At 38.0% G+C, this 23,438-nt stretch overlaps 1 protein-coding gene across 8 annotated transcripts in view; it reads right to left on the bottom strand.

The window, feature by feature from the left end:
* The window catches only part of SDCCAG8 (SHH signaling and ciliogenesis regulator SDCCAG8), a 156,942-nt gene that overhangs the window by 83,298 nt on the left and 50,206 nt on the right, over positions 1–23,438 (bottom strand). For all 8 annotated transcript variants that reach the window (XM_048843714.2, XM_048843713.2, XM_048843722.2 and 5 more), the window contains one exon: positions 10,070–10,212. In XM_048843714.2, the coding sequence (XP_048699671.1) occupies positions 10,070–10,212 (143 nt within the window). The remainder of the gene's footprint in view (positions 1–10,069; positions 10,213–23,438) is intronic.

Here is a 23,438-nt window from a genome sequence, read left to right as displayed (position 1 = left end):
AAAAAAAGTTTTTAAAAGCATTTTAGCACATGTAATTATAATGAACCAAACATTTTATTCAGCATACTATAGAAAAAAATATCGAGTGTTAAACTTTCATGGATAAATTCAGGATCTATGTAAGCAAATACAACCTCATTAGCTGAAATGGAGTTACATCTGGTTACATTAGGTCTGAATTTGACTCAAAGTTTAAAAACAGTGTCTTATAGTATTATGACAAATTAATACTAAACATAGGTTTCAGAGTAGCAGCCGTGTTAGTCTGTATCCACAAAAAGAAAAGGAGGACTTGTGGCACCTTAGAGACTAACAAATTTATTTGAGCTCAAATAAATTTGTTAGTCTCTAAGGTGCCACAAGTACTCCTTTTCTTTTTACTAAACATAGCTGAATAGTATCAATTTAATATCATACATTTTCTGTTGGGGACTACTCTGTTCTCTGTGATCTAACTATTCCTCTTCCATCTTATTTCTGGGGGTCCTTATTTTCTTCTCTGGAGTGTTACACGGAGGGGAACAAAAATCTTAGCAATTTGTAGAAAGAGACCTGAGGGGCAAGAGGAGCACACAGCAACATCCCACCTAATTGCATAGCCACTTTTATTTCTTCCCACCCCTATTTTGTGATTCAAGCTCTGCAGAACAATTCACATGGCCAGCCAGGGGAAGAAGTCAGAACTCCTCCTCCTAATTTCTGCAAAAATGCTCTTAGAATTTCAGAATGCCAGAAGCAGAGTGACAACCAATAGCAGCATGTTGGTTTAATTCATCAAGTTCTTGCTCCTAGCTCACCTCAGTTACACTGGCTTTAACTGACTGAAGTGAGGATGTGGTAGACCAATGAGATAGCCAAAGCTGTAGACATTTCCAGGTAATTCTTCCCCACTGTGGAAGCATTTTACGTAAGAGACAACATGTAGGATGATGTTCCTAAATGTCAAACTTTACAAAACTATGTGCCCAGTCCTGCACCCATTCAAGTGAATGAGTTTTGTCACAGACTTCAGTGAGTGGCAAACCCTTTGGGTCCATGATGAAGCCCTTATTACATAATGACTTCAGGATTGGATCCTTACAAAGGAGAGAAAAAGAAATATTGCTACTGACCAGAAAGAAAATAACTGGTTGTATTTTAAAAAGCACAGTGCTTTCAAAATGGTTAAAATTAGCATTAGAAAAATGAAACCTTCATAGAGAAAACACAATTGCAACTTCCTTAAAACAGTCTTTCAGATGTTCTAGAGAAAACAAGTGCTGTGTCTCTAACACAAATCAGAATCAGTTAATTTCAAAATTAGTATAAAATCTAGCAGGCTTGGATACATTCTTCTGAAATATTGTTTTTTAAATTAAAAAAAAATCATATTATTCCATTCCCAATAGTTATACAAAAATTGATTGAATTAGTTCAAAGTAAATGTATATTGATATTAATCTATAAACTTCTTTAACAGATTAGCTCTCAGTGATAAATATTTCTTTTTAAAAAGACATTTGAAAAAAATACTACTTTTAATTTTCTTGTAATCAGTGGATAATCTCATCTGTATTATTTCTGAATTACACTGCTTGCTCAGAAGTGCTGCAAGTATTGTTACCTGTTACCATTGTAAATGCATTCTATGTGCAGAAACAATTTGGTTACTTTAACAGACTGATTCGTTGTATAAATGACGAAATCATTAGTAAAATTCTCTTCTGACCAGTGGCAGTTTAAACACTATAAAGTAAATTTTCACTGTAATTAAAATGGGAATCCGAAAACATATCACTGCCTTTCTTTTGAGAAACTTGTATGGTAGAGCAACAAATCAAAATAAATAACAATCAGCAAGGTTTTTAAAAACGATTTTTTTTAAATGAAGAGAAAAGGAAAATACGTGATATTATAAAGCTTTTCTGTTCCCTAATTAACTGACATCATGGTGGATTCCTTGCTCACCCCACGCTTATATTGACTTTATTTTTGTTTTCTCTTATAACTTTGTTAATAACATTTGAATACTCACAATATATACCTTAAAAATATTTGTACATGATTAAATGTAAGGGTATTTAAATAATCATGTATTATCTTGACTGCTTATTAAATAAACTGGTAATGCAATTTCTAAAAGGCACTGCCAGAAGAAGACACAGCCGATTTATTTCAAATCATGCAATATCAGTCTTTATAAAGCAGCATATGGTCTTATGATGGCAGGTAAAATATTTTACCTTCCATAATAACTCAGAGCAGTTAATTTATCTACATACTATATAATGCGATAAACAACTTCAGCTGCACTAGAAAAATCTGTAGGCAAGGGAGAGATCTAGCTTCCCCCCCCCCTCCGTTTTATTGATTTTTTCTGCCTATACATTCATATAACTGCTAACAGAGGTTATTCATTCTTCCACCCCCTTCCACAATTACCTTAAAGCAAGACCTTCTTTTCAGTTGTAGAAATATTTGCAGTTTCTACAGCTGCAGGACAAAGAACTGAGAAATTTTCATAGAGTTGCTCGGGGGAAAAAAAAAAAAAAAAAAAAAGGCTTTGCAAATTTCTGTTACAAGTAAGCAGAGTGAATGACAACTTTCAAATCTACCACAATCATTTACTAATGTGCTGCTATATCAGATAAGTCTAATTTTTTTTGACAGCACCAAATTAGATTTATTGCAGAAACTGCTGCATAAATAGCATATGGCTATGTTATACCACCTATTTCAAATCCCTGTAATGTTTCCTCCACTCCCCACTCAAAATGAATAATTGAGCCAAGCTATAAACCTATTGTAAAAGAGAGATATACAAGTTCAAATACAGATGTAGATTTCTTTGTTAAAAGATGAGCTCAGCATCCACAACCCAACTGTATATCTGAATTATTTTTTATTTTAATATCATGATCAACTAGTTAATAATACTATATAATAAGTCAGTCAGTTCTTTTTCATTATACTTGGGTTATTTTGTCTTCCATGTTACAATTCTGTTTCTTACTCCTGTGAGTAGTTCTACTGATGCTAGTGGTACTACTTACTTGAGTAAAATTTACTCATGTGACTGAAGGTTACAGGACTAGGACCTCAATTCAGTTCCCAGAGGCTATCACTTATGAGGAAGGAAATGGCTCCTCCTGAACAAAATCAAACATCATAAATATCATAAAATATTTAATTCAACTGAAGAACCCAATCCTGAAAGGTGCTGAATGCCAACCACTCATTAACATCAATGGAAGTAGGGGGTCTGCCAGCAGGATCACTCTCTAGATAAATATACAGATATACAAACATTAATCTCCAATTATTTCATTATGTATATTAATGAAATATGGAACACAAACTTATGATTGTGTGTGACATTCCTGATAGTATATTTTTATTTTTGCAAGGATTAGGCCACACAAAATTTCTTGGTAGCAAAGATTCAAAATACAATGTTGTCACAAAATTAGCTCAGCAATGAGTTGATACATTCCTTTTATTGTAGGATGATCAGATAAACTCTTTATTTAACAAAAGTTTGTGTACTTTCTGCAGTAAAAAGACATTGCAAGGTCTTATCTCAGACCAATGGGCACACCACTGTAAACATCATGGAGCTCTGTAGCTACCCTGCAGCTTCCCTCTCTGTGGTCAGTCTTCCCAGCTGCCCTATCTGTTACTGTCTGATTAGTTCTGCTAAGGAGCCCCTCCCCTGCCAGCTTTCAGTGCCATCTGTTCTACACAAGATGGCTGCTGCCCAGCAACCTAACACTGCCCTCCTACCTGGCACCCAGCTACCATCCTTACCCCAAAGTGCTAACACAGGTTCTCACTGCTGGCAGAGTTAGGATTTCATTACTACTACTTTGACAAGTGCAGGGTTGTTTGTAATTTCTCTTTTATCCTGATTTTGATTGTACAACCACCTCCCACTGATTCAGTTTGCTTCAGTTTTGTTGCTCACAGATTTTACTCTCCACATTAATCTCCCTCTGGCATGTTTCTGCATCTGTTCCCTTTTTTATTATTAATTTTCAAATTCCCACCATTTTTGACAAAAAGGAGGTAATCTACACTCTGCTTCTGCCCATTTCATTTTCTTTAATTTGGAAGATAAGTATGAAAGCATGCCAAAGAAGTTAATTCTCCGTTAACAGTTTATTTTCTGGCATCCTAATGCCTTTTATTTGAAAAACAGATAGAAATAAATGTTGACTGAATCACAACACCATAGTCACAACTATCCCTAAATTTAATGAAAATTAAACATATGAAACAGAATTTTAAAAGTTTATTAGTTATATGAGTTGTTTCATGTTATTACTCCTTCCTACACTATTTTTAATAGATAAAGCTATTCATACAAAACAAACAGCGTATAAAATGTTTACAATTAAGCTTTGGTTTTTTTGCTATTTTTTCCATAGATTGGTGTTTTTGCTATATTCATTAGTCTAGAAAACAAGTAGTTTAGAAAAATGAGACACTGTCCACTGCTACTAATTAACACTAAATACCATTAATACTAAAAATGAAATCTCATTAGAATTCCTCCTCTGTCATCAATAGGAGACTGCTTCTGATGTGCTAAAATTGCTGAAGAAAAGGCAACGCACTAAATAATTCTGCTGATAACTAACAGATATTACTTTGAAAACAACACAGCTGATACTAGGTTTTGTATAGCTTTAATAAAGGATAGTGAGTAGCAGCATTAGACTTCTGCTGTAAATAGAGTAGTCACATTATATTTTATAATATAAAGAATAATATAGCCTAAATATAGATTATAAACAGGCTGTAATTCTAGCAAGGAATTCTGGGGACATCATAAGCAATGACAGCAAAACTCTAGCAATTTAATAATGTCACAAGAACCCGGAGGTAGAATGGTAGGTTTAATCTATGTACCTTATTTATTATACATGGATTGCAATTAATGCCAATGGAGCTGTTGAAAACTCGCTAGAGGCTACTAGAAGCATTGATGTACTGTAGCTATTTGAAGCCACAAAGGCCATAGCACTGCTGAAACCAACTGTATGCCCTAAAAGACATTTTCTTCAAATGTGTTACTTTCTGAAGATATTTTGTCAACAAATATTTTGGTGATATTTCAATCATATTATGTACATTTTCCCTCAGAAAAGTACAGAGAGACTGCAAACAGCCACAGTCATCATGTGGTATAAACTTCTACAAATATGTGATCTTTAAAGAGCAACTCAGACATTCAAATTAGCCTGGGAGGTCACACATTATTGGACTTAAAAGCATGGGTGACATATATTATTCAAGTAATGTTTTCCTCATTTACAAAGTTGACATCCAACACTACCTGCAATGACTGCAAAAAAAGGAGTAAATATGAGTCTCTGCTTTAATTCTCTCTCCCAGCAAAATTTGAGATGACATGAGTCTATTCTGATACTATCATAAGCATTTCTGATTGGCATGATTTGAGAGGAGATACAATGAACCAACAAAGTGAATGAAATATTAGACTTAAAAACAAAAGAGAATTAAGCCCAATATCTTCTTTACTTCACTTCCTTGAATTTATGTAGCTTCTCTTGGATAGGGATATAGGAACCACTTCTTAAGAGACAAAACTGTAACTGAAGCACAAATATTAACTTTTAGTTGTTTTGTGTAATGAGAGAGATTTCATACTCATCTTTCAGTTACACAAGAAGAGTGAAAGAATTATTTCAATAAATTAAATGACATTTTAAAATCAGATCATTCTGATTATCATATTGCATCTCCTATTTAATCCCCACCACTATAGTAACAATATGATTTTGGTAATAATTCTCTCACAGACTAAACAGGCCTGAATGCTTCATGCCTTTTGAAAGCTGCAAATCAAGCATTCAGATGGCATGGTGCATGTAGCAGGGTCCAATCCTGACCTATTAAAAAGTTAATGAGAGTTTTGCCATTAATTTCACTGAGGCAACATTAGGCCCATGTTTTCTTCCTATAGCAGTTCTCACATGAAAACTCAGATTGGAATTCAACTGGTGAGATATTGGAACTTAATTACTATTTCATAACCATACAGGGCTTGAAACAAATTTGTTAAAGTCACATTATGGTGAAGCTACAAATGCAGGGAGAAGGGGACCAATGTTGTATGCAAGATTATGATGGTTATTGTTCAAGGTCATCAATAATGCCATATTTTTTCTGTCATTTCCAAATACAGAAGTTGGAATTATGAACTGGATTCAAGGAACAAAAATATGTACATTAACTAAACATCAAGGATTTCTAAGAAAGCTGTACTCCCAACATAAGTAAACACACATTCCAGTGATCCAGAAGCAAAGTGATATGCAAGAGACAAATAAATACATTAAGAATTACTATTGTAACAGGTATGTTTCTTTAACTGATAAGCAGTTTAATTGGTCTGTATCAAACCAGTGTTTAGAAAGTGGATTTTTGGGGACAGGAGGAGGTGAGTGAGAAGTTTCCCCTGCAAAAAATAGCTTGTGGATAATTTCTTTTTTCCCCCTTCAGGCCTGGATTGCATGTTCTCATTTAATCCAATTGATCTATAATATTTACTTTCTAGTTTTCCAATATTTAAATTAAGCATTTTATATTGATTGTATTCTTCTTTACATTCAAAATACTTAGACTGATGTTCTTTAGTACTTCACTAATCTTCTGTTTAGTAATGTGCTCTTTTAGCAACAAAGTAGAAGATAGCAGAAGACTACTAGGCCGACTTAACTCTTTGGATTCCTCTAGCTTCTGCCAGAAGAAACAGGGCTATGGACGCATGGTAGCAGAAAGACTACTCACAGTGGGAACAAGCCACCCACACTTCCAGTTCTACTTGGAGGCATAGAGCTGGCTAGCTAGTTTAGTCCAGAAAGTAGGTGGTGTGACAGGGTCAGGCCAGATGGCTACAGGAGAGTGATAGAAGGCAGATATATTAGCCCCAGGTTAAGTAGATCCCTTTCCCTTGGGTAAGGTAACAGGGGCAGTTCTAGAACAATCAGAAACTTGCTGAAACGAATTAAGGTAGACAGGGTAATTAGGACACCTGATTTAAAAAGGACCTCACTTCAGTCAGTGAGGGGCCCGCAAGGAGCTGAGAGTGAGAGGGTGTGCTGCTGGAGGACTGAGAAGTAGTAGCGTTATCAGACTTTAGGAGGAAGGTCTGGTGGTGAGGACAAAGAAGGGTTGGGAGGAGGCCATGGGGAAGTAGTCCAAGGAGTTGTAGCGTCACACAGCTGTTGCAGGGGACACGATAGACAGCTGCAATCGGGCCCTGGGCTGGAACCCAGAGTGGGGGGGCCCAGGTTCCCCTCATTCCCCCCAACTCCCTATTTGATATAAGAGGAGTTGATCTGGACTGTGAGTCCCACCGGAGGAGAAGGTCTCTGGCCTGTCCCCTGACCCCTTAGGTGGCCCAGCAGAGACTGCAGGGACTGTTCTCCTCTTCTTCCCCATGCTGGCCAGTGATGAGGTTAGCTGAATGAACGGCAGGTTTGTGCCACTAACAGAAGGTGCCAAACTGAGGACTGCTGTAAACCTCTGAGGCGAACAAATCCGCCAGAAAGCGCAGAACCCACCAACGCAGAGGAGGAACTTTGTCACAGTGGAGACAGCTAGAAAAGGGCAAGGTCAGGACACCTAAGAGATGCACTAAATCAGTGCATCTTCTCAACATCCTTCCGAAGACTGGGCTCTAGAACTTAAAGTTGTTCTCTTTGGCAGAACCCGCAGGGAAGGATAGCAGCAATACTGCCAACTCCCCCTGGGATGAATGCCTCTGTTGGCACGGCTGCTCCTGCGTGTGAAAGGGAATGCAATTTACCCTTCCCCATGGCCTGAGATGAGCAAAAATCAAAGTATTTAACTACAATAGTGTATCACATTACTAAACAATTACTGGATTCAAAATGGGAACACCAGAAAGAGATTTAGTGCCTTCAATGAAAGATCTGAAAGTGGGACACTCACAGCCATATCTGCCCCTTCACTTATTAAGAGAGACCTGTTCTTGGCAGGATGTGATGCTACAGGGAGAGGGACACGAGTGGCATGGAGAACGGGTACAACTCAGAAAGAGTGGCTCCTTTTTCCTGTCCATACCTGACCAACATTAGTAAGATCACTTAATACACTACTGGACGGCTGTCAGATGCTACTGTGCCAACTTTGTATATTTAAAACCAGACACTCCTGCAGGAGTGCTGGAACCTTCCCTGACCCACCTCTTCCCCGCCCCGAGACCCCGCTCCTGCGGTACCTCTTCCCCGAAGGCCCCACCCCACCCCTGAAGGCCCTGCCCCCTGTTCGCTCCTCTTCCTCCCTCCTCTCGTCATTCGCTGGTTTTCCCCTCCCTCTCCCCCTGCCCGCCCAGGTTGGGACAGACTCGTCTGCAGAGTCAGGGCTGGGAGCTGCAGCTGCCCAACACAGGTAGGAGGCAGCCCGGCCTGAGTGATGACCTGGGACCTCCCTGCCTGCAGTAACCGGACTTTGCGTGTCTGGCCAGCAGATGTGACTGGACTTTCCGTTTGAAAACTGGACACCTGGCCACCCTATGAGGGTGGTAACAGAACCTACACAGAACAGATAATTATATAATTTGGTGACTTAAGGGGAAGATTTGGCCCCTATATCTCACTTTTTATAATGAAGTTAGAACTATATACTAAATCAACATAAGCATACTTTTTATTTTATCAATAAAAGGCCATATTGTATACACTAAGTCAGATTCTAAAATGTCTGTAATTAAATAGCTACCTGAATCATTTTGACATTATGCACCTGCATTTAAGTGTTGAACTATGTTAAATTTATAGTTATTAATCTGTATTATTAAGAGAGAAAGATTTTCACAAAAAAATGTGTTATTAGGATTTTCTCCAAGATATCACACTGCTTTATAATGCATGATCAGTCTTTTGCTAAAACGGAGCTTGTTAAACCATTTGGTTAACTATCACAACAAATCATTATTAAGGAAGTTCTTCTAAATCCAAACTTTAGATATCTTAACAACTCACCCAAAACTTTTTTCAAGTTCATCAACCTCTAGCATATTTTTTTTTCTCTGAATACAGGCTGTTACGGTGGTGCTTTCTTCCATCTGTTAAACTACCGTGCTCTGAATATCACTGAAATTTAGCGGAGTAAAAGATTGATTAAATGAATTTAGAAAGTTTTCATTGGATCCAATTCTGCTGTCATTGAAATCAATGACAAAATTCTCACTAAATTCAGTGGGTGCAGGATTAGAGTAGGAGTGTGAATACTCCACTGTCAATTAGCCAAAATCTGAGGCTGTTATTCAGGTAAATTTATATCGACTCCAATGAGAGCTTTTTGTCTAACTAAGGACTGAGTAAGGGCCTCAGATCTGACACTGGATGTTTACCAACAGATAAAAGTGATACAAAAGATTAAAAGAAGCAGCTGTGTATTTGGCAAAGAGAGAAATTTTAACAGTTACCAAAACTCAAGGTGGAATTAATAATCAGAAAATTGCCACTCTGGAATTTTCTCTACAGGTCTAATAGTAAGAATTAAGGGTAGATTGGTAATTTATGTTCAATGATGGAATAAACCTGTAAAGAGCCCAGAGTGACAGAAACATGTTTGTGTCACACAATCTTATTATTTTCACTGAGGCAAATGACAGAAATGCTATTCTCATGGATCTGTCCTGAATCTCTCCCTACATTCCTAGAGTGTTAAATTATGTAGACTGTTTAATCTCGGATGAAGTATAGCTTCATAACTGACATCAGTAAGTATTTACATTGTTATGTCACAATACCCTAAATTCATAAATTTGAAGCATTAGAGTTTCTAAACCAATAGATGCTATACAGTTCGGGGCTTACAGACTTTTTACTTAATAAATGTATTTTGGCTTTTTGAAAGATCATCATTTAGGTAAATGGGTGCTTTATTTACCACATCTTTGCTTCTTCTAAAATGCCCGAAAGCAATGCATGCGGTGAATGATTATGAATATCTGCAACAACAGTGGGGAAGCCTGTGGCAAAAATTAGCAAAATGAAATTGGTGCTATGGCATGTAATAGGATAAAGGGTACCTGGTGAGGTACAGTTGGTGCTCAGATTTACCCAGCAGTTCTGTCAGTTTTAGGCACTCATCTTTGGCTCTTGCTGCATCCTGCTGTGCTTGTTCCAAACGCAGTTTGTTTTCATTCAGCTCTAATCCCAATTTCTCTATTTCCTTTAAAAATACAGACGAAAATACATTTAAAAAAATACATGTAGGTAAATTATAAGACAATCTACCTTACGTGATCAAAAGTTATATGAAAAATAAAGCATGATTTAATTTAATGAAGAAAGGAATAGAGTTCTTTGGTTTGTAAAAATAAAGTTTAATAAAGAAATAAGGAAATGAAAGGAAGTAATTTGAAGTATCAAAGCTCATTTCATTTATTATCTTATTTCACCATTTTGCTATATTTTTTCTTAATATTTTTAATAAGCCTACGCGAACAGATATGTCAACATGAATATTGATAATATTCTTGTACAAAAATGTTCCCCATGACTTTTGTAAAATTTTAGTTCCCACGTGTTCTCTCTCTGTTCAATCAACTCATAAAAAAAACAACAACTACATTTGATTTGTATTCACTTCATGTTGCACTTTAAAAGGCATTAAGATGTTTCTTACCATTTGTATTCATTTAAAAGTGCTCTTATTTGTGGGGCCTGATCATGTAAGATGCTGACCACTATCAAATCTTGTTGCCTTCTTCACATAACTAAGCAATACAAACCTACTTAAAGTACTTGAACAGTCCAGTTAAAGTTAGCTAGACTACTGATGTGCTAAATTTAAGCATGTGCATGTTTTGCAGGATTGGGGTCTTTGTTTCTAGTGTATATATTGTAAGCCTTCTGCATATTTCTAGGCACATAAAATTTTCAAAGAGAAATAAGTGTCCTACATTAACTATCTCAAAAATACTAAAAGAACTATCCCTTCTTCCAAAACAGAAAACACCTTTCGTAGCAAAACTTTGTTCAGTATTTAAACACTTATACAGGTACCTTTATGCCACACTATTGAACTTTCCACTAACATTATTCTCCAGTTTACTTAAATATTCATTCAAATATCTTAAATAAAAAGGAACGTATTCCAGTGTTAATATGTATTCCTGAAACACCTTCATAGTATGTTGTCTCTGTTTCTTCATGAAAATATCAGCCCAAAGCATTTATAGTAAGTCATGATGCCTCAAACAAATTCAGTATCCACATCCAACAAAAGGTATCAGTGTGTAAACCATTCCCCACTCAAAACAGTCCTTTTGCATTTCTAATGAAATATTACTTTCTTGTTAGGAGTTATATTCTAGTTTGTTGAAATTATATTTTTTAAGGAAAATCAGGTTAAAATCTGTCTAAATGTTTCCATGCAATATTTTTATTTTATTTTATTTTTATATATATATATATATAAATAAAAATATTGCATGGAATATATATAATTTTCAGGAAATAAGTGTGCGCGCGTGCACACACACACGTGCATGCACAGACACACACTTATTTCTTGAAACTACACAAAATAAACAAAACTAAAGGCAAGTTTTACAGTTTAACACAAAGATGTGGAAACTGGGAAATCATAATAAATTAATCCAGTGTATTGTAAGTATTCAATGTAGGTACTTTCAATGAAAGTAATGTATTGTACTAGTAATATTTTTTAGATGGTAAGCATGTGTTTTAAAAGAATCTTAAATTTTTCTCATTTCCAAAGGGTATCACATTTAAGTTTGATAGAATGAAAATCTTAACAGATTCACTATGTTCTAGTCTAGTTAATAGAGCAGTTCATTAATGTTTGTTTTCCCTAATCCTTTTTATTTTCTTGCCTGAGTTCTTTCCCATCTACAGAGGTAAGCAACACTCCTGCAACTTTTTTTTATTTTTTTTTAAATAAAAGTAAGGTATTCATGAATGGCCACATTTTAAAAAAAAAATAAATTAGTTGACAAATGTCAACTACATATTTAAAAACCTCTATTTTCCAACTATAAACAAACACACCCTATCACCACACTCTTAGGGAAAAGCCTAAGTGAACAGATGGGCTTTAAACTGTCTCCTGAAGGTAAATAGGCTCAGGTTCTGTCGGACCAAAGTGTGAAACAAATTCCAAAGTAAAGGGACCTCTGTTGAAAATGGCTTGCCTCCATCTGCCAGATGTTCAAATCAAGGAATTGAAGGCAAGAATGCATCAGCTGATCTCAACTGTCATGAGGATGCACAGAGAAAAGAAGGTTCTCAAAGTAGCTGGGAGACAATGTACCTCTGGTGGGGCTTTAAAGATCAATACGTGCCCATGACTTCCAACCAGAAGCAGTCAGGGAGCCAGTATAGTCTGAAATACTGGCATAATATTCTCCACATAATATTCATCATTAAGCAGGCATTCTACAGCATTCTGTGTCACCTGTAGTTTCCAAGTGGGCTTTCAAGAGCCCCATGTAGACAGCATTGTAGTAACCCACAAAAGAGTGGATAAGTCTGGAAAAGTTCACGTCAGAAACAGTTACAATCAATCACCACAGCAAAAAGAAATAATAAAAAGGCACCCCGCCCACCAAAAGCACCCATACAATTAGGGATCCAAAAGTATCTCCAAACTTATTTGGATTAAGTCTCAATGAGCTTGTTCTCATCCAAGTACAATGAAGGCTTGATTAACAAAAAAACAAACAAACAAAAAAAACCAACTCTCACTTATTGCTATGTATCAACACCTTAAAAGGAGTACCATCCAAACCGCAAATACCATTAAGTAGTTTGGTCCGATAATTCAGCCAGTAGTTTCTGGTACTATTCCTGAAACATAGTATATTACATATCTTCAGGCCACTTTACACAATAGTGAAAGATATGATTGTTTCAGACAGCCTTATAAACCGGCTGTGCATCAGTCCAATCAATCCTGAGGACACTTGGTCCAATGTATAAGGGTGATCTGAAGGGTACCTTTATCTATGGTTGTGATGTGTTTGCGTCCTGGGCAACTCCTGTAAATGGTCTCCCCTCCTCTTTCCAAGTTACAAACCCAGTCCACATGTGTTGTTTGTGTATACCAGCTGGGGCATACATTCTAGTGCATGCCAGTGTGTCATGCACAAAGTGTCCATACAGACCCTGCTGATGCACATCCCTAGGGCAATGGTGTAGTCCAGTTTCAAACAGCAGTATGTCAAAGCACATTATGTAATTTTTAGTGCAGGGTAGCAGGGTCCACACAGTGAGTTAATATGTGGCAAACTACTGCATAGCTGAATCGGACCCTGGCTTGTCATACAGTCAAGCTCTGGGATAAGGAAAACATGAGGAGAAAGGTATGGGAGGAGAGTCAGTGAGAACTGAAAGCAGATGTAGGTGGTGACAACATTTTGTAAAAAAACTTCGAAGGTCAAGGAACTTGAATCTGATGTGCTTAAAAAGGGACACTAAACTAAAGAAGGAAGCAAGGTGTGAAGTACTGCGGTCAGAGCATGGGGAAGTGATGATGACAGTATTTTAGCAGAGGTCAAAGTGTACTAGCGTAGTACATAAAATAATACATCCCTTTACAAAATTAAAGCTTATATTTGATCATCAGGAAGTGCACTTATAATCATAAATGTGACTGTAAAGAGACACATCATGAGACTGTGTGTTTATTCTTTTAGAGTTCAATCCTGGTTCCCAAGCCTATTATGAGTAACTTAAGCACAAGAGAATTCTATGGAAGCCGGGGGAGGAAATTTGCCCCCTCCAATCCATGCAACTGCAAGCAGTGGTTGCTATTTGAGCTCATTCACGTAGTAGTGCAGAATCAGAAGCAGGCCATTAATCATTCACATCTGGAATTATTTGATGATAATCAGGTCTATGAAACCTTAATTTGACCTGATTGTACATTTATACCATGGTACCATTTTTAATTACATGATCATGTATTATTTTTTCAGGATATCGGCTTCTTTCAGTCCACAGGATAGACAGAGAACAAGGCAATGAGTTGCAAGAACACAAAAGGACATCCTCATGTATTGTGGCTTGATCACAGACTTCCTATGTGAAGCTGGGCAACAGAGTCATATTGCATATTCACCACATTAACATTGCACAGGCAACTTCTGAGTGTTTGACTTTGTAACTTTATCATTCTTTAAATAGTTTTGTATGGAACTTAAAAAATATATTTATTACGTAATCTTGTCTTCCATCTCAATTGTTCAAACTCCCATGGACACAAACAGAAACTTTGTCTGTATAAAGACTGCAGAATAAAACCCACCAGAAGAACTGCCATTTCAGTTCACCACAAATAAATTAAATTAAAAAATAATATAGTATTCAAAAACAGAAGGATCAAGTTTTACAACATAAAATCAACTTATGGGGAAAATATAGGAAATGACAAATTGTTTGTCTCTGTAAATTACTACTTTTGGATGTCCTAATCAACAAGTACTTATGTTTTAAACCTCCCTTTTTGTAGGAAACAAGTATCTTTTGCAGTCTCTCAATACTAAAAAGCAAACAAGCATTTTACTTCTCATTCATTAGATTATAGGGCAAGAACCCTTATACAATCTTACAGGCATTTTCAAATTAACACACTGTAGATGGGCTCAAAGTAAACTAAATGCAACTTCATACAAAAACAGAGAATGATTTCTCATAAATATTGAGATTCTTTTTAAAAAACAAACAGCCTCTTCTCAAATTAAATCGAACCGACTATCTTCATTTAACCATGCTAAAGTGTTTTGTGAAAATTGTCCATTTAACTAACTAGACACCTCTTTACCTCTAAAAAATTTGATAATTTTGTTCAAAACAGGTCAAATTACAAAATTAAAATAATTATTTAATTCTAGTCTATATGACTGCAGACTTTATTGTATGCAGAAAACTGCAACTTTAAATTTCTAAGCTAGGATATGTTTTTCATAGAACTCAGAATAACTGCAGAGCTGACAGAAAAGGCAAAGAAATCTTTCACAAATGAATATGATTAACCACTGATAAAAGATAAAATCCTACATTGAACTAAATTTAGCAAAATACTTTGGAAGCCTTCTAACAAATCAATAGGCTAGAAGCCAAATGTATTTTAAAAAGCCAGTAACATTAATTCTTAAACCAATCTCCCTTGATTGAGGTGCAATAATAAAACAATATTAACTGAAAAACAGTTCTGTGTATACAAAGTACTGCTATATGTGTTCAGCAAAAAAAAAATTTACAAGTGTGTATGTATCGGTATCATCATGAATCTACAGCATTTTTTCCATTTGATATTTCTGTCTTGTGGTCTCTTTAATAATTATGAAAATAGAGGAACAAATTACTAAGTGAAGATCCTTTTTAAAAAAATATAACTCAGTGATGACTGCCTTTCTGCGGAGAACACGTGATTACAGGAGGCAGTACACTACTTAAAAAAATCAGGACCACCTCAACATCAATGGCGGACTTACTGTGAAACAAACCGTGCAATGGCACGGGGCCCCCCGACAACAGAGGACCCCAAAATGTAGGACAAATCTGACAAATGACTGAATTTAATAAGTGTTGCAAGTCGCAAAGTGGTCCACGCTTTCTGCATTCTGCAAACATATTCTATGAACTGTGCTCTAAACATTTTTTTTTTAAAGTAATCTAGCAAAGAATTTTGCTTCGCCAGTTTTTCCACTGTCTTGACAATAGCATAACAGCAACTACGGGAAATTGTCATTTGCCAGTCAAAGTCCTTGACCAATTATCCAGTTGAACAAAAGCACCCTCCTGCACTTTGCAACAATGCCTGTGATTTGTCACTAGTATGTAATGGTTCAAAATCCCATTTTTACAGAGTCTGATAAAAACGTGGGATTAACTGCAATAAACCTAACTGGGTGGTCCACGGCCTACTCAGGCCCAACTGTGGCTACGCCCCTGCTCTTTCAGACCTTTTGAATCTTCCTAAAATCAACGTCAGTTTTTTAGCAAAGAAGCAACACTGAGTCTGGCAGTCAAAAATGCAAAAAAATGAAGGTGAGGCAAGAAGACAAAGCTAAGCAAAAGACAATTTGTCATCTTACTTTAAAAAGCTTGAAGTATTGAATAATGGACATTCATAAAAAAGTATGGATAAGGAAACATCTGAATTATTTGATCACTTGCCGAGTTGTGGGGATACCACAACAACTGCAAAAGTTGAACAAGCGGATTCTGAAGTGACAATGGAACTACAAAATATAGGTAATTTTGTCGAAGTAAGGGAAGAAACCTACCCTTAAGACACAGCATCATGGCCAAAATCTGTCTACTTGGATATGATAGACTGTTTCTTAGTAAATAAACTGAAAAACTTAGATAATATGGAAAATTTGAGAAAAGAGTATGAGGTTGCAGGACAAAAGCAATTTAGAGGTCTTTATGAGTCCCATTTTCTGAGGATGAAGAAAAATGGGACGACAGAAATTCAGAAACCACTAAGGCAGTCTACTGTTATGTTTGCAAATTATTCCCTGACCATAGTAAAGGAAAACAAACCGTCGACGGGCACTCTAATTGGAGAAACGTTGCAAGACATACCACTGATCATAAGACTTCCAATGCTCATACTAATGCAATGTGTAAGTTCGTTCAAAGGTGTAAACTATCTAGAAGAATTGATTCTGTGTTATCAGCTCAGTTTGAAAAGAAGTGTTCTTACTGGAGGAAAGTGCTGAGACGTGTTGTTGCCATGGTCAAACTGCTGTCTTCTCTGGGACTACCTCTAAGAGGACATGATGAGTCATCATTGTCAAATCAAAAAGGTAATTTTTTTACCTGCCTTGAATAGCTTAGTGAATTTGACAATTTTCTCAAATAACATTTGAAAAATCATCAGTATTGCGGCTCAGGGAAGACCAACTTTATAACACACCAAACCTACAATGAATTTATCACTATAATGGCAAAGCAGCTTAGAAACCAATTCACTGATGAAGTAAAGGATGCCAAGTACTATTCCATAACAGTCGATTCAACATCAGATGTGAGTCATGTAGACCAATTAACATTAATTTTAAGATATGTGACCGGCAATGGTGAAGTTGTAGAGCGATTTCTTTGTTTTGTCCTGCTAAAATCCCACACTTCTGAATATCTAGACACAACTGTTTTGGAATTCATTGCAAATTCAGGTTTGGACATCAAAAATTATCAAAGCTCTGCCCATGACAACACCACAGATATAGCAGGAAAATATTCAGGTCTACAGGCAAGACTAAACAATGCGAGCCCCTCTGCTTTATTCATACCATGTTCCATTCCTTAAATTTAATTGGCAACAGCAGCCGAATCTTGTGAGGGAGCTACACATTTTTTTGACTTCGTTCAAATCGTGTATGCCTTTTTCCCCCCCAGTTTCCATGCATTGGTGGAGTATGCTACAATCACGCTTGGAGCAGGCAAATGAAAAACATTTGACAGTCAAAAGAATTTGTGACACCAGGTGGTTTGCTCGTGCAGATGCTGTTTTGGCTTTCAAAATGAGCTATGATGATATAAAAAACCTTATTAGACATAGCCACATCAAATTCTGAAAAACCATGTGCGAAAACTGAAGCAAAATCCTTAGCAGAAAAGTTTGAAAAGTATGATATTGCTGTTTTTACTCTTTTGTGGAACCGTTTACTTCAAAGAATTAATGCCGTCCGGAAATTGCTGCAAAAGCTTGATACAAATTTATTGAATGCTGCACAATTGTTAGCCTCAGTTAAAAGTTTTGTCATGGAAGTTCGAAATGACTATAGCTTGGTGGAAGCGGAGGTACTAACATGAACAGAAAATATACGTTTCTTTGATATATCTGATGAGAAGTGTAAAAAAAGTAGGAAGTTATTTTTCAGTGAAACTAGAGACAATGAAATCAATTTAAAAGGGAAAGAAGATAACATTGATGGTCTCCACAATAATTTGTGACACAAAAGTAGTGCAGAGAAGAGGTGAATCTCTAAGAAAATTGTTGATTTATTTTGCATGTTTTTTGACAGACATTTGGACGAAAATGCTAAAAGCCACTACAGTAAGAAATTAAGTGAATTCTATGGAGAGGACATAGACACAAATCTTTTTCAAGATGAAGTGAAACATTTCATTCATTTTATCAAAAATGATGAGGTCTGTGCTTTGAGATCACCAGTTGATTTGTATAGACTTGTACGTGACGGTTTGCAGGCAACCTTTCCAAATGTAGAAACCATTCTGAAAATATTAACAATACTTGTCACAAATGCTGCTGGTGAACGTGTTTCTGTATTGAAATGAGTTAAAAATAATTTGCAAAATATGATGAGTCAGGAACATTTGAAAAGTTAGGCAATATTAACAGTGAAAGTGCCTCTTTACAAAATATTACTTTATGATGACAATTAACAATTTTGTAAAGAAAAAGTGTAGAAAAAAATCTACTGAATAAGTTTCTTCAGAGGATGTTAACTTTTATTTTTCCATTCATGCGTCATCTATACTTTTTATTTTTACACCTTTTTCATGTTAGTGTAATGCAAATACCAAGCTTTCATGTAGACCAGAAGTTCTCAAACTGTGGTCGGAGAACTCCATTCAGGTGGACTGAGGAAAGGTTATTAAGGGGTTTTTTTTGTTTTTTTTTTTAATAAAGTGCTCTTATCCAAAGCATTTTACACTAGTTAGCTAACAGTACAAACAACATTTGGAAAGATCATTAAGTGGTCCACCATGATCCACAGCAATTTGCAAGTGTTCTGTGGGAAAAAAAAAAAAAAGTTGTACCTTGACTGTTTTTGTAGTCTTTCACTTTATTTTCATTTACTTCCTATTACTTACAATATAGGAGGAGGATGAAGGAAAAAAACAAAAAAAAAACTTCGGGGGGGGGGAAGAGGAGGGAGGAAGAGGAGAGAATGTTCTACTTCTTCTTGGCTGGGTTCTGAGAGGGGCTCCCCCGAAAATGAAGCAGCACACAAGGCCCCACTAACTCTAAATCTGCCACTGCTCAACATGATACTTTATTACCTATTTCCCACATATGTAGGCCCAGATGCTCACATGTTCAACTTTCCTCAGTGCAAGTACCCACATTTACATCAATGGAAACACTCACTGTTCATGAAGTTAAGTATATGTGTACATCGTTGCTGGACTGTGGCTATACCTCATCGCTTACTGTTACCTTCAGTATGAACATGCAAACATACCTGGATACTCTATTTAAAAGCAATTATAAATATGATATTTTTAACGTTAAGTTTGATCCCAGAGTAATTTTTATTGTGGTCTTCTATTACATAGTTTTTCAGATAATAAATCATTCATACCGTTCTATATATTCAAGCTAACGAAAAGATATTTTTGCACATATGTAGTAAAAATTCAATATATTTTATTTTGGACGACATAAAAAAATCCACCACTGCACATGCAGATATTCCCTGCAGTAGGGATCGACTGTAGCCATTTCTTCCAACTACGAGCAAATCCCTGTATTAATCCTGATATCAAATCAGGCAGCCCTATGTTCTGAGCAGTCTCTAAACCTCCGGCCTCCCAGACAGGGCCATCTGACACAGCAGATTACATCAGAAGAACTATCCAACTTTGTAAAGAGAGTTAGAGTCATCACCAGGGTAATCCCGAACAGTCCCCAACAGTGCACATGGTGGTTGTTTTTTTAAATTGCTGTGTAAATGTACCCTGCTTCTTATTCAAAACAGGATGGGAATCAAGAACATCCAAAGCCTACATTTGGCTTCAAAATTTAAATCTTCTTTAAATCCTATGAAAATGTGATAAATTGTGAGGATGTACAAACAAGTAGTAAAAACTTGGTTAAAAACGTATATGACTCATAAGATCCCCTAAAATGTACATATCACAAAAAGAAAAAAAAATGTTTCATGTAACTAGGTAATTAAAACAAGAGCAGATAGGTACACAAAGTTGCTAGACAAAAACACAAAACCAAACTTTGGGGTGGAAGTCAACCCCAGTTCAGGAGTGGATGGAAAAGGCAAGCATAGTAGCAAAATAGGCCCCTGCTTTGTATCTAGCCCCATTTAAGGATTTAAGTCTTCTGACCATCACACAAATCAATAGGCCATCTGAAGACCCCAAGGGACAAATGATGCAAACCACTGAAACAGTGCAGGCTGTAATCCTGTGTTGTCAGTGCTCATATTGTTGTGTACTGTTGCCATTTTGGAGGCTCTTTCAACTGTGTGATAAAACACATGCAGCTCAGAGGCCACTGAGCTATTTGTGCTGCAGGCAATCTTAGCAATGGCTTTGTGTGCGCTCACAAGGCCAAAGCACTGAAACAGGTGCAGCACAGCAGAGATGCCCCCTTCCCAAAATCAGCAACCATGACCTCATCATCCCCTCTTCCACTACCACAGCACAGTGATAGAGCGTGAATGGAGTTAGGAGCTCAGGTGATGCCTTTTTGCCTTCAGGCTGCTGCGGAGGGAAGTGCAGTGGGGCATCACAAGAGCCTGCTGGAGAGAATGCTGGTGCTGTAGGGGACCCACTGGGGCGGTGGAGGAGAGGGAAGAGAAACTTTTCAATGAAGAGTGAGGAATGGGGGGTGTCAGGGACCAGGGTCCTGGATGTGTGGGGCACATTTCCTATGCAGTTAAGGTAGAATTTTCAACTTGTAACTGTCATACACACACACTGGGGGTGTGTAGTGGGAGTTCAAAAACTAAGAGACAGACTTTTGGCAAGATTGTGTGCGTGTGTGTGTAAAAATAAAGACCTAAATGTTTTTGATTCATGATTTTCAAACTGTTGGCGTTGACAATACTGGTAAATGGACAATTACCAAGGGCCCTTATGGCCGTTCTCTGGTCAACCCCAAGACCGATCTGGCATTCTGATATGATGAAGATGACTGTAGGATGAATACCTAGATAGTTGGACAAGGGGGAATGGCCAGAACACATAAAATCGTTGGGATTTTGACTATATTACTTTTCTGAAAATACTGTTATTTGGTTTGCCAAAGTGTCTGAACTGCAATAGCTTCTTTTGGAGCAGCACTTTCAGCCCCAGTATGTAGGTAAATGCCTATGGAGACATTTGTAATAGCAAGCACTGGGGCACCAGACATTAACTCAGCAACCACCAGTAAAGGTAAGCAAAAACTTGGTTTAATAACTCTCACCCTGGAGCAAGATATTTTAAGGATGTGGGGGTTATGGTTGTGATTTTTGTTTCGAAGGAGGAGGAAGAGAGGAGGAGGGTTACTCCCATCTCATTATCAAGAAATAAGAGAAGAGTCTAAGTAGTGCTTCTCTTATCCCCAAAAACAGGCAGTTGAGAGGAGTGAAGTGGGATTACCTCTCCCCACAGCCTGCACCAATATAGTTAGATGGAAATGAAGGTCTGTCCTCCCTCCCGCACAGCGGCAGCAGACAGTTACAGGCAAGCAGTAAGGGCACTGAGGGTGGCTATGACAGACACAGCAGCACTTCCCTTCTGGCTCAGAGCAAAGTCTGGTGGCAGTAGCCGGCAGAGCTGATCCCACAATATTAATGGAAAGACTGATGCAACCATCATTTTTTCTGGTCTGTTTAACCATTTTTATTTCACCTCATATTGCTGTCAAATAAAAATAAAAACACAAACTATGGGCCTCTTTCATAGCAAAAGCCATTTCATACAGTTTCTCATGCTGATGAACTCTAATGAATATTTCACATGTGATATTATAAGAGAGTGGAAGTGACAACAACACTATAATTAAAGGTTATGTTCATATTTAATTGCAGGGTCCCATCCTGGAAGTGATATTTTCCCCCCTGGTTTTTGAAGAATCATCGTTTCAGGAGCAAACCTTACTAGGTCAGTTAGTTACAGGCCTCAAAGCAGGATCCAACTCAACAACATAGTAGAGGATCCAGAGAGCTGTAAGGTCTAGCTTGGCTCTCACAGGACCCAGCAACTGCAGGCTGAGATGTGCTAGCACATTACAGTTGTGCAGGCCCATGAAGATGGAATGCATCTGGCCAGGTAGATGATGGCAGAGTTTTGCACCATCTATAGATACTAAAGCCAATCCATTACAACCAAATAAGCCAAAAGTCAGTTTGTGACGGAGGGGTTAAGAACTGGCCCAGCACAGAACCTTTCTATCTTAGCTGGTAGCTGCTCTCTCTGATGAGAATTCCAGAATGCACAGAGTACAGGTGCACATGGTGGATCAGTGCTCCCACCTGGTTTGGCCACTTCTTGTTCCCCTCTTGGCTCCATTCAGGTAAGTCCGCCCCGTTTCCTCTCCCTTATGATCCAAATGCAAGTCGGAATCCTGAAAGGATCCCCATCCTCTTTTTCCTGCTGCCTGGACAAAGACCCACCACATTAATTTGTGGTGAGCACATTCTATCTTTGTTGGACAATTTTAAGCAAATCATCTAAAAAGAGGTGTGAGGACATTTTTGCCTGACTATTTAAGCAAGCAGCTTTTCTATCTATATGAGCACACGGGGATATGCAATTTAAAGTTTTGTTTTAATGATGATCAGGTTCTATGTATTACTTTTGTGTCTAAGTATTCTTGCATAAAAATACCCATATGTTTCACTCACTTGTGGTATCTCTCTCTTGCATATTAGAACAGATTTATTAATAGTAACAGATTCTGCAAGTAGTCCTTGAAAATTCAGTAGGTTAAATAATATTTGTGGTGGAATCCACTACCAAAACTAAACTAGCTTTGGAAAGGCTGCAGAAAGAGCAAAAGCCACAGATTATTAGGGTAAAAACCATGACCCTCTAAGCCAGCGGTGGGCAAACTATGGCCTGTGGGCCGAATCCAGCCCTTCAAGGCTTTGGATCCGGCCCGCGAGATTGCCCCCTGTGGTGCCGCAGGCCCCGCGCTGCTCTCAGAAGCGGCTGGCACCATGTCCGTGGGGCTCTGTGCATTGCCCTTGCCTCCAGGCACCACCCCCCGCAGCTCCCATTGGCCAAGAACGGGGAATTGCAGCCAGTGGGAGCTTTGAGGAAAGTACCTGGAGGCGTGGCAAGGGCAGTGCGCAGAGCCCTGTGTCCCCCTCTCCCCCAAGGGCCGTGGTTCCGGTTGCTTCCCGGAGCAGTGCAGGGTGGAGCCGGGGCGGGCAGGCAGGTGGGCAGGCAGCCTGCCCTGGCGCCTGCCACGGCGCCTGCCACCGCCACCCTGGAGCCACTTTAGGTGAGCGGTGCTGGCCCAGAACCTGAACCACTCCTACACCCTGCCCCCCAACTGCCTGCCCTAAGCCCCCTGCCTGTACCTCACACCCCTACTGCACCCCAACCCCCTGCCCTGAGCCCCCCGCTGCACCCTGAGCCCCTGCCGCACCCCATACCCCCCAACCCCCTGCCCTGAGCCCCCTGCTGTACCCCAACTCCCTGCCCTGAACCCCCTCCTGC

The sequence above is a fragment of the Caretta caretta genome, chromosome 3 (assembly GCF_965140235.1).
Source record: "Caretta caretta isolate rCarCar2 chromosome 3, rCarCar1.hap1, whole genome shotgun sequence".
In the NCBI taxonomy this organism is placed as follows: Eukaryota; Metazoa; Chordata; order Testudines; family Cheloniidae; genus Caretta; species Caretta caretta.
The sequence above is the reverse complement of the archived record's forward strand: the minus strand, read 5'-3'. Positions and strand labels throughout refer to the sequence as shown.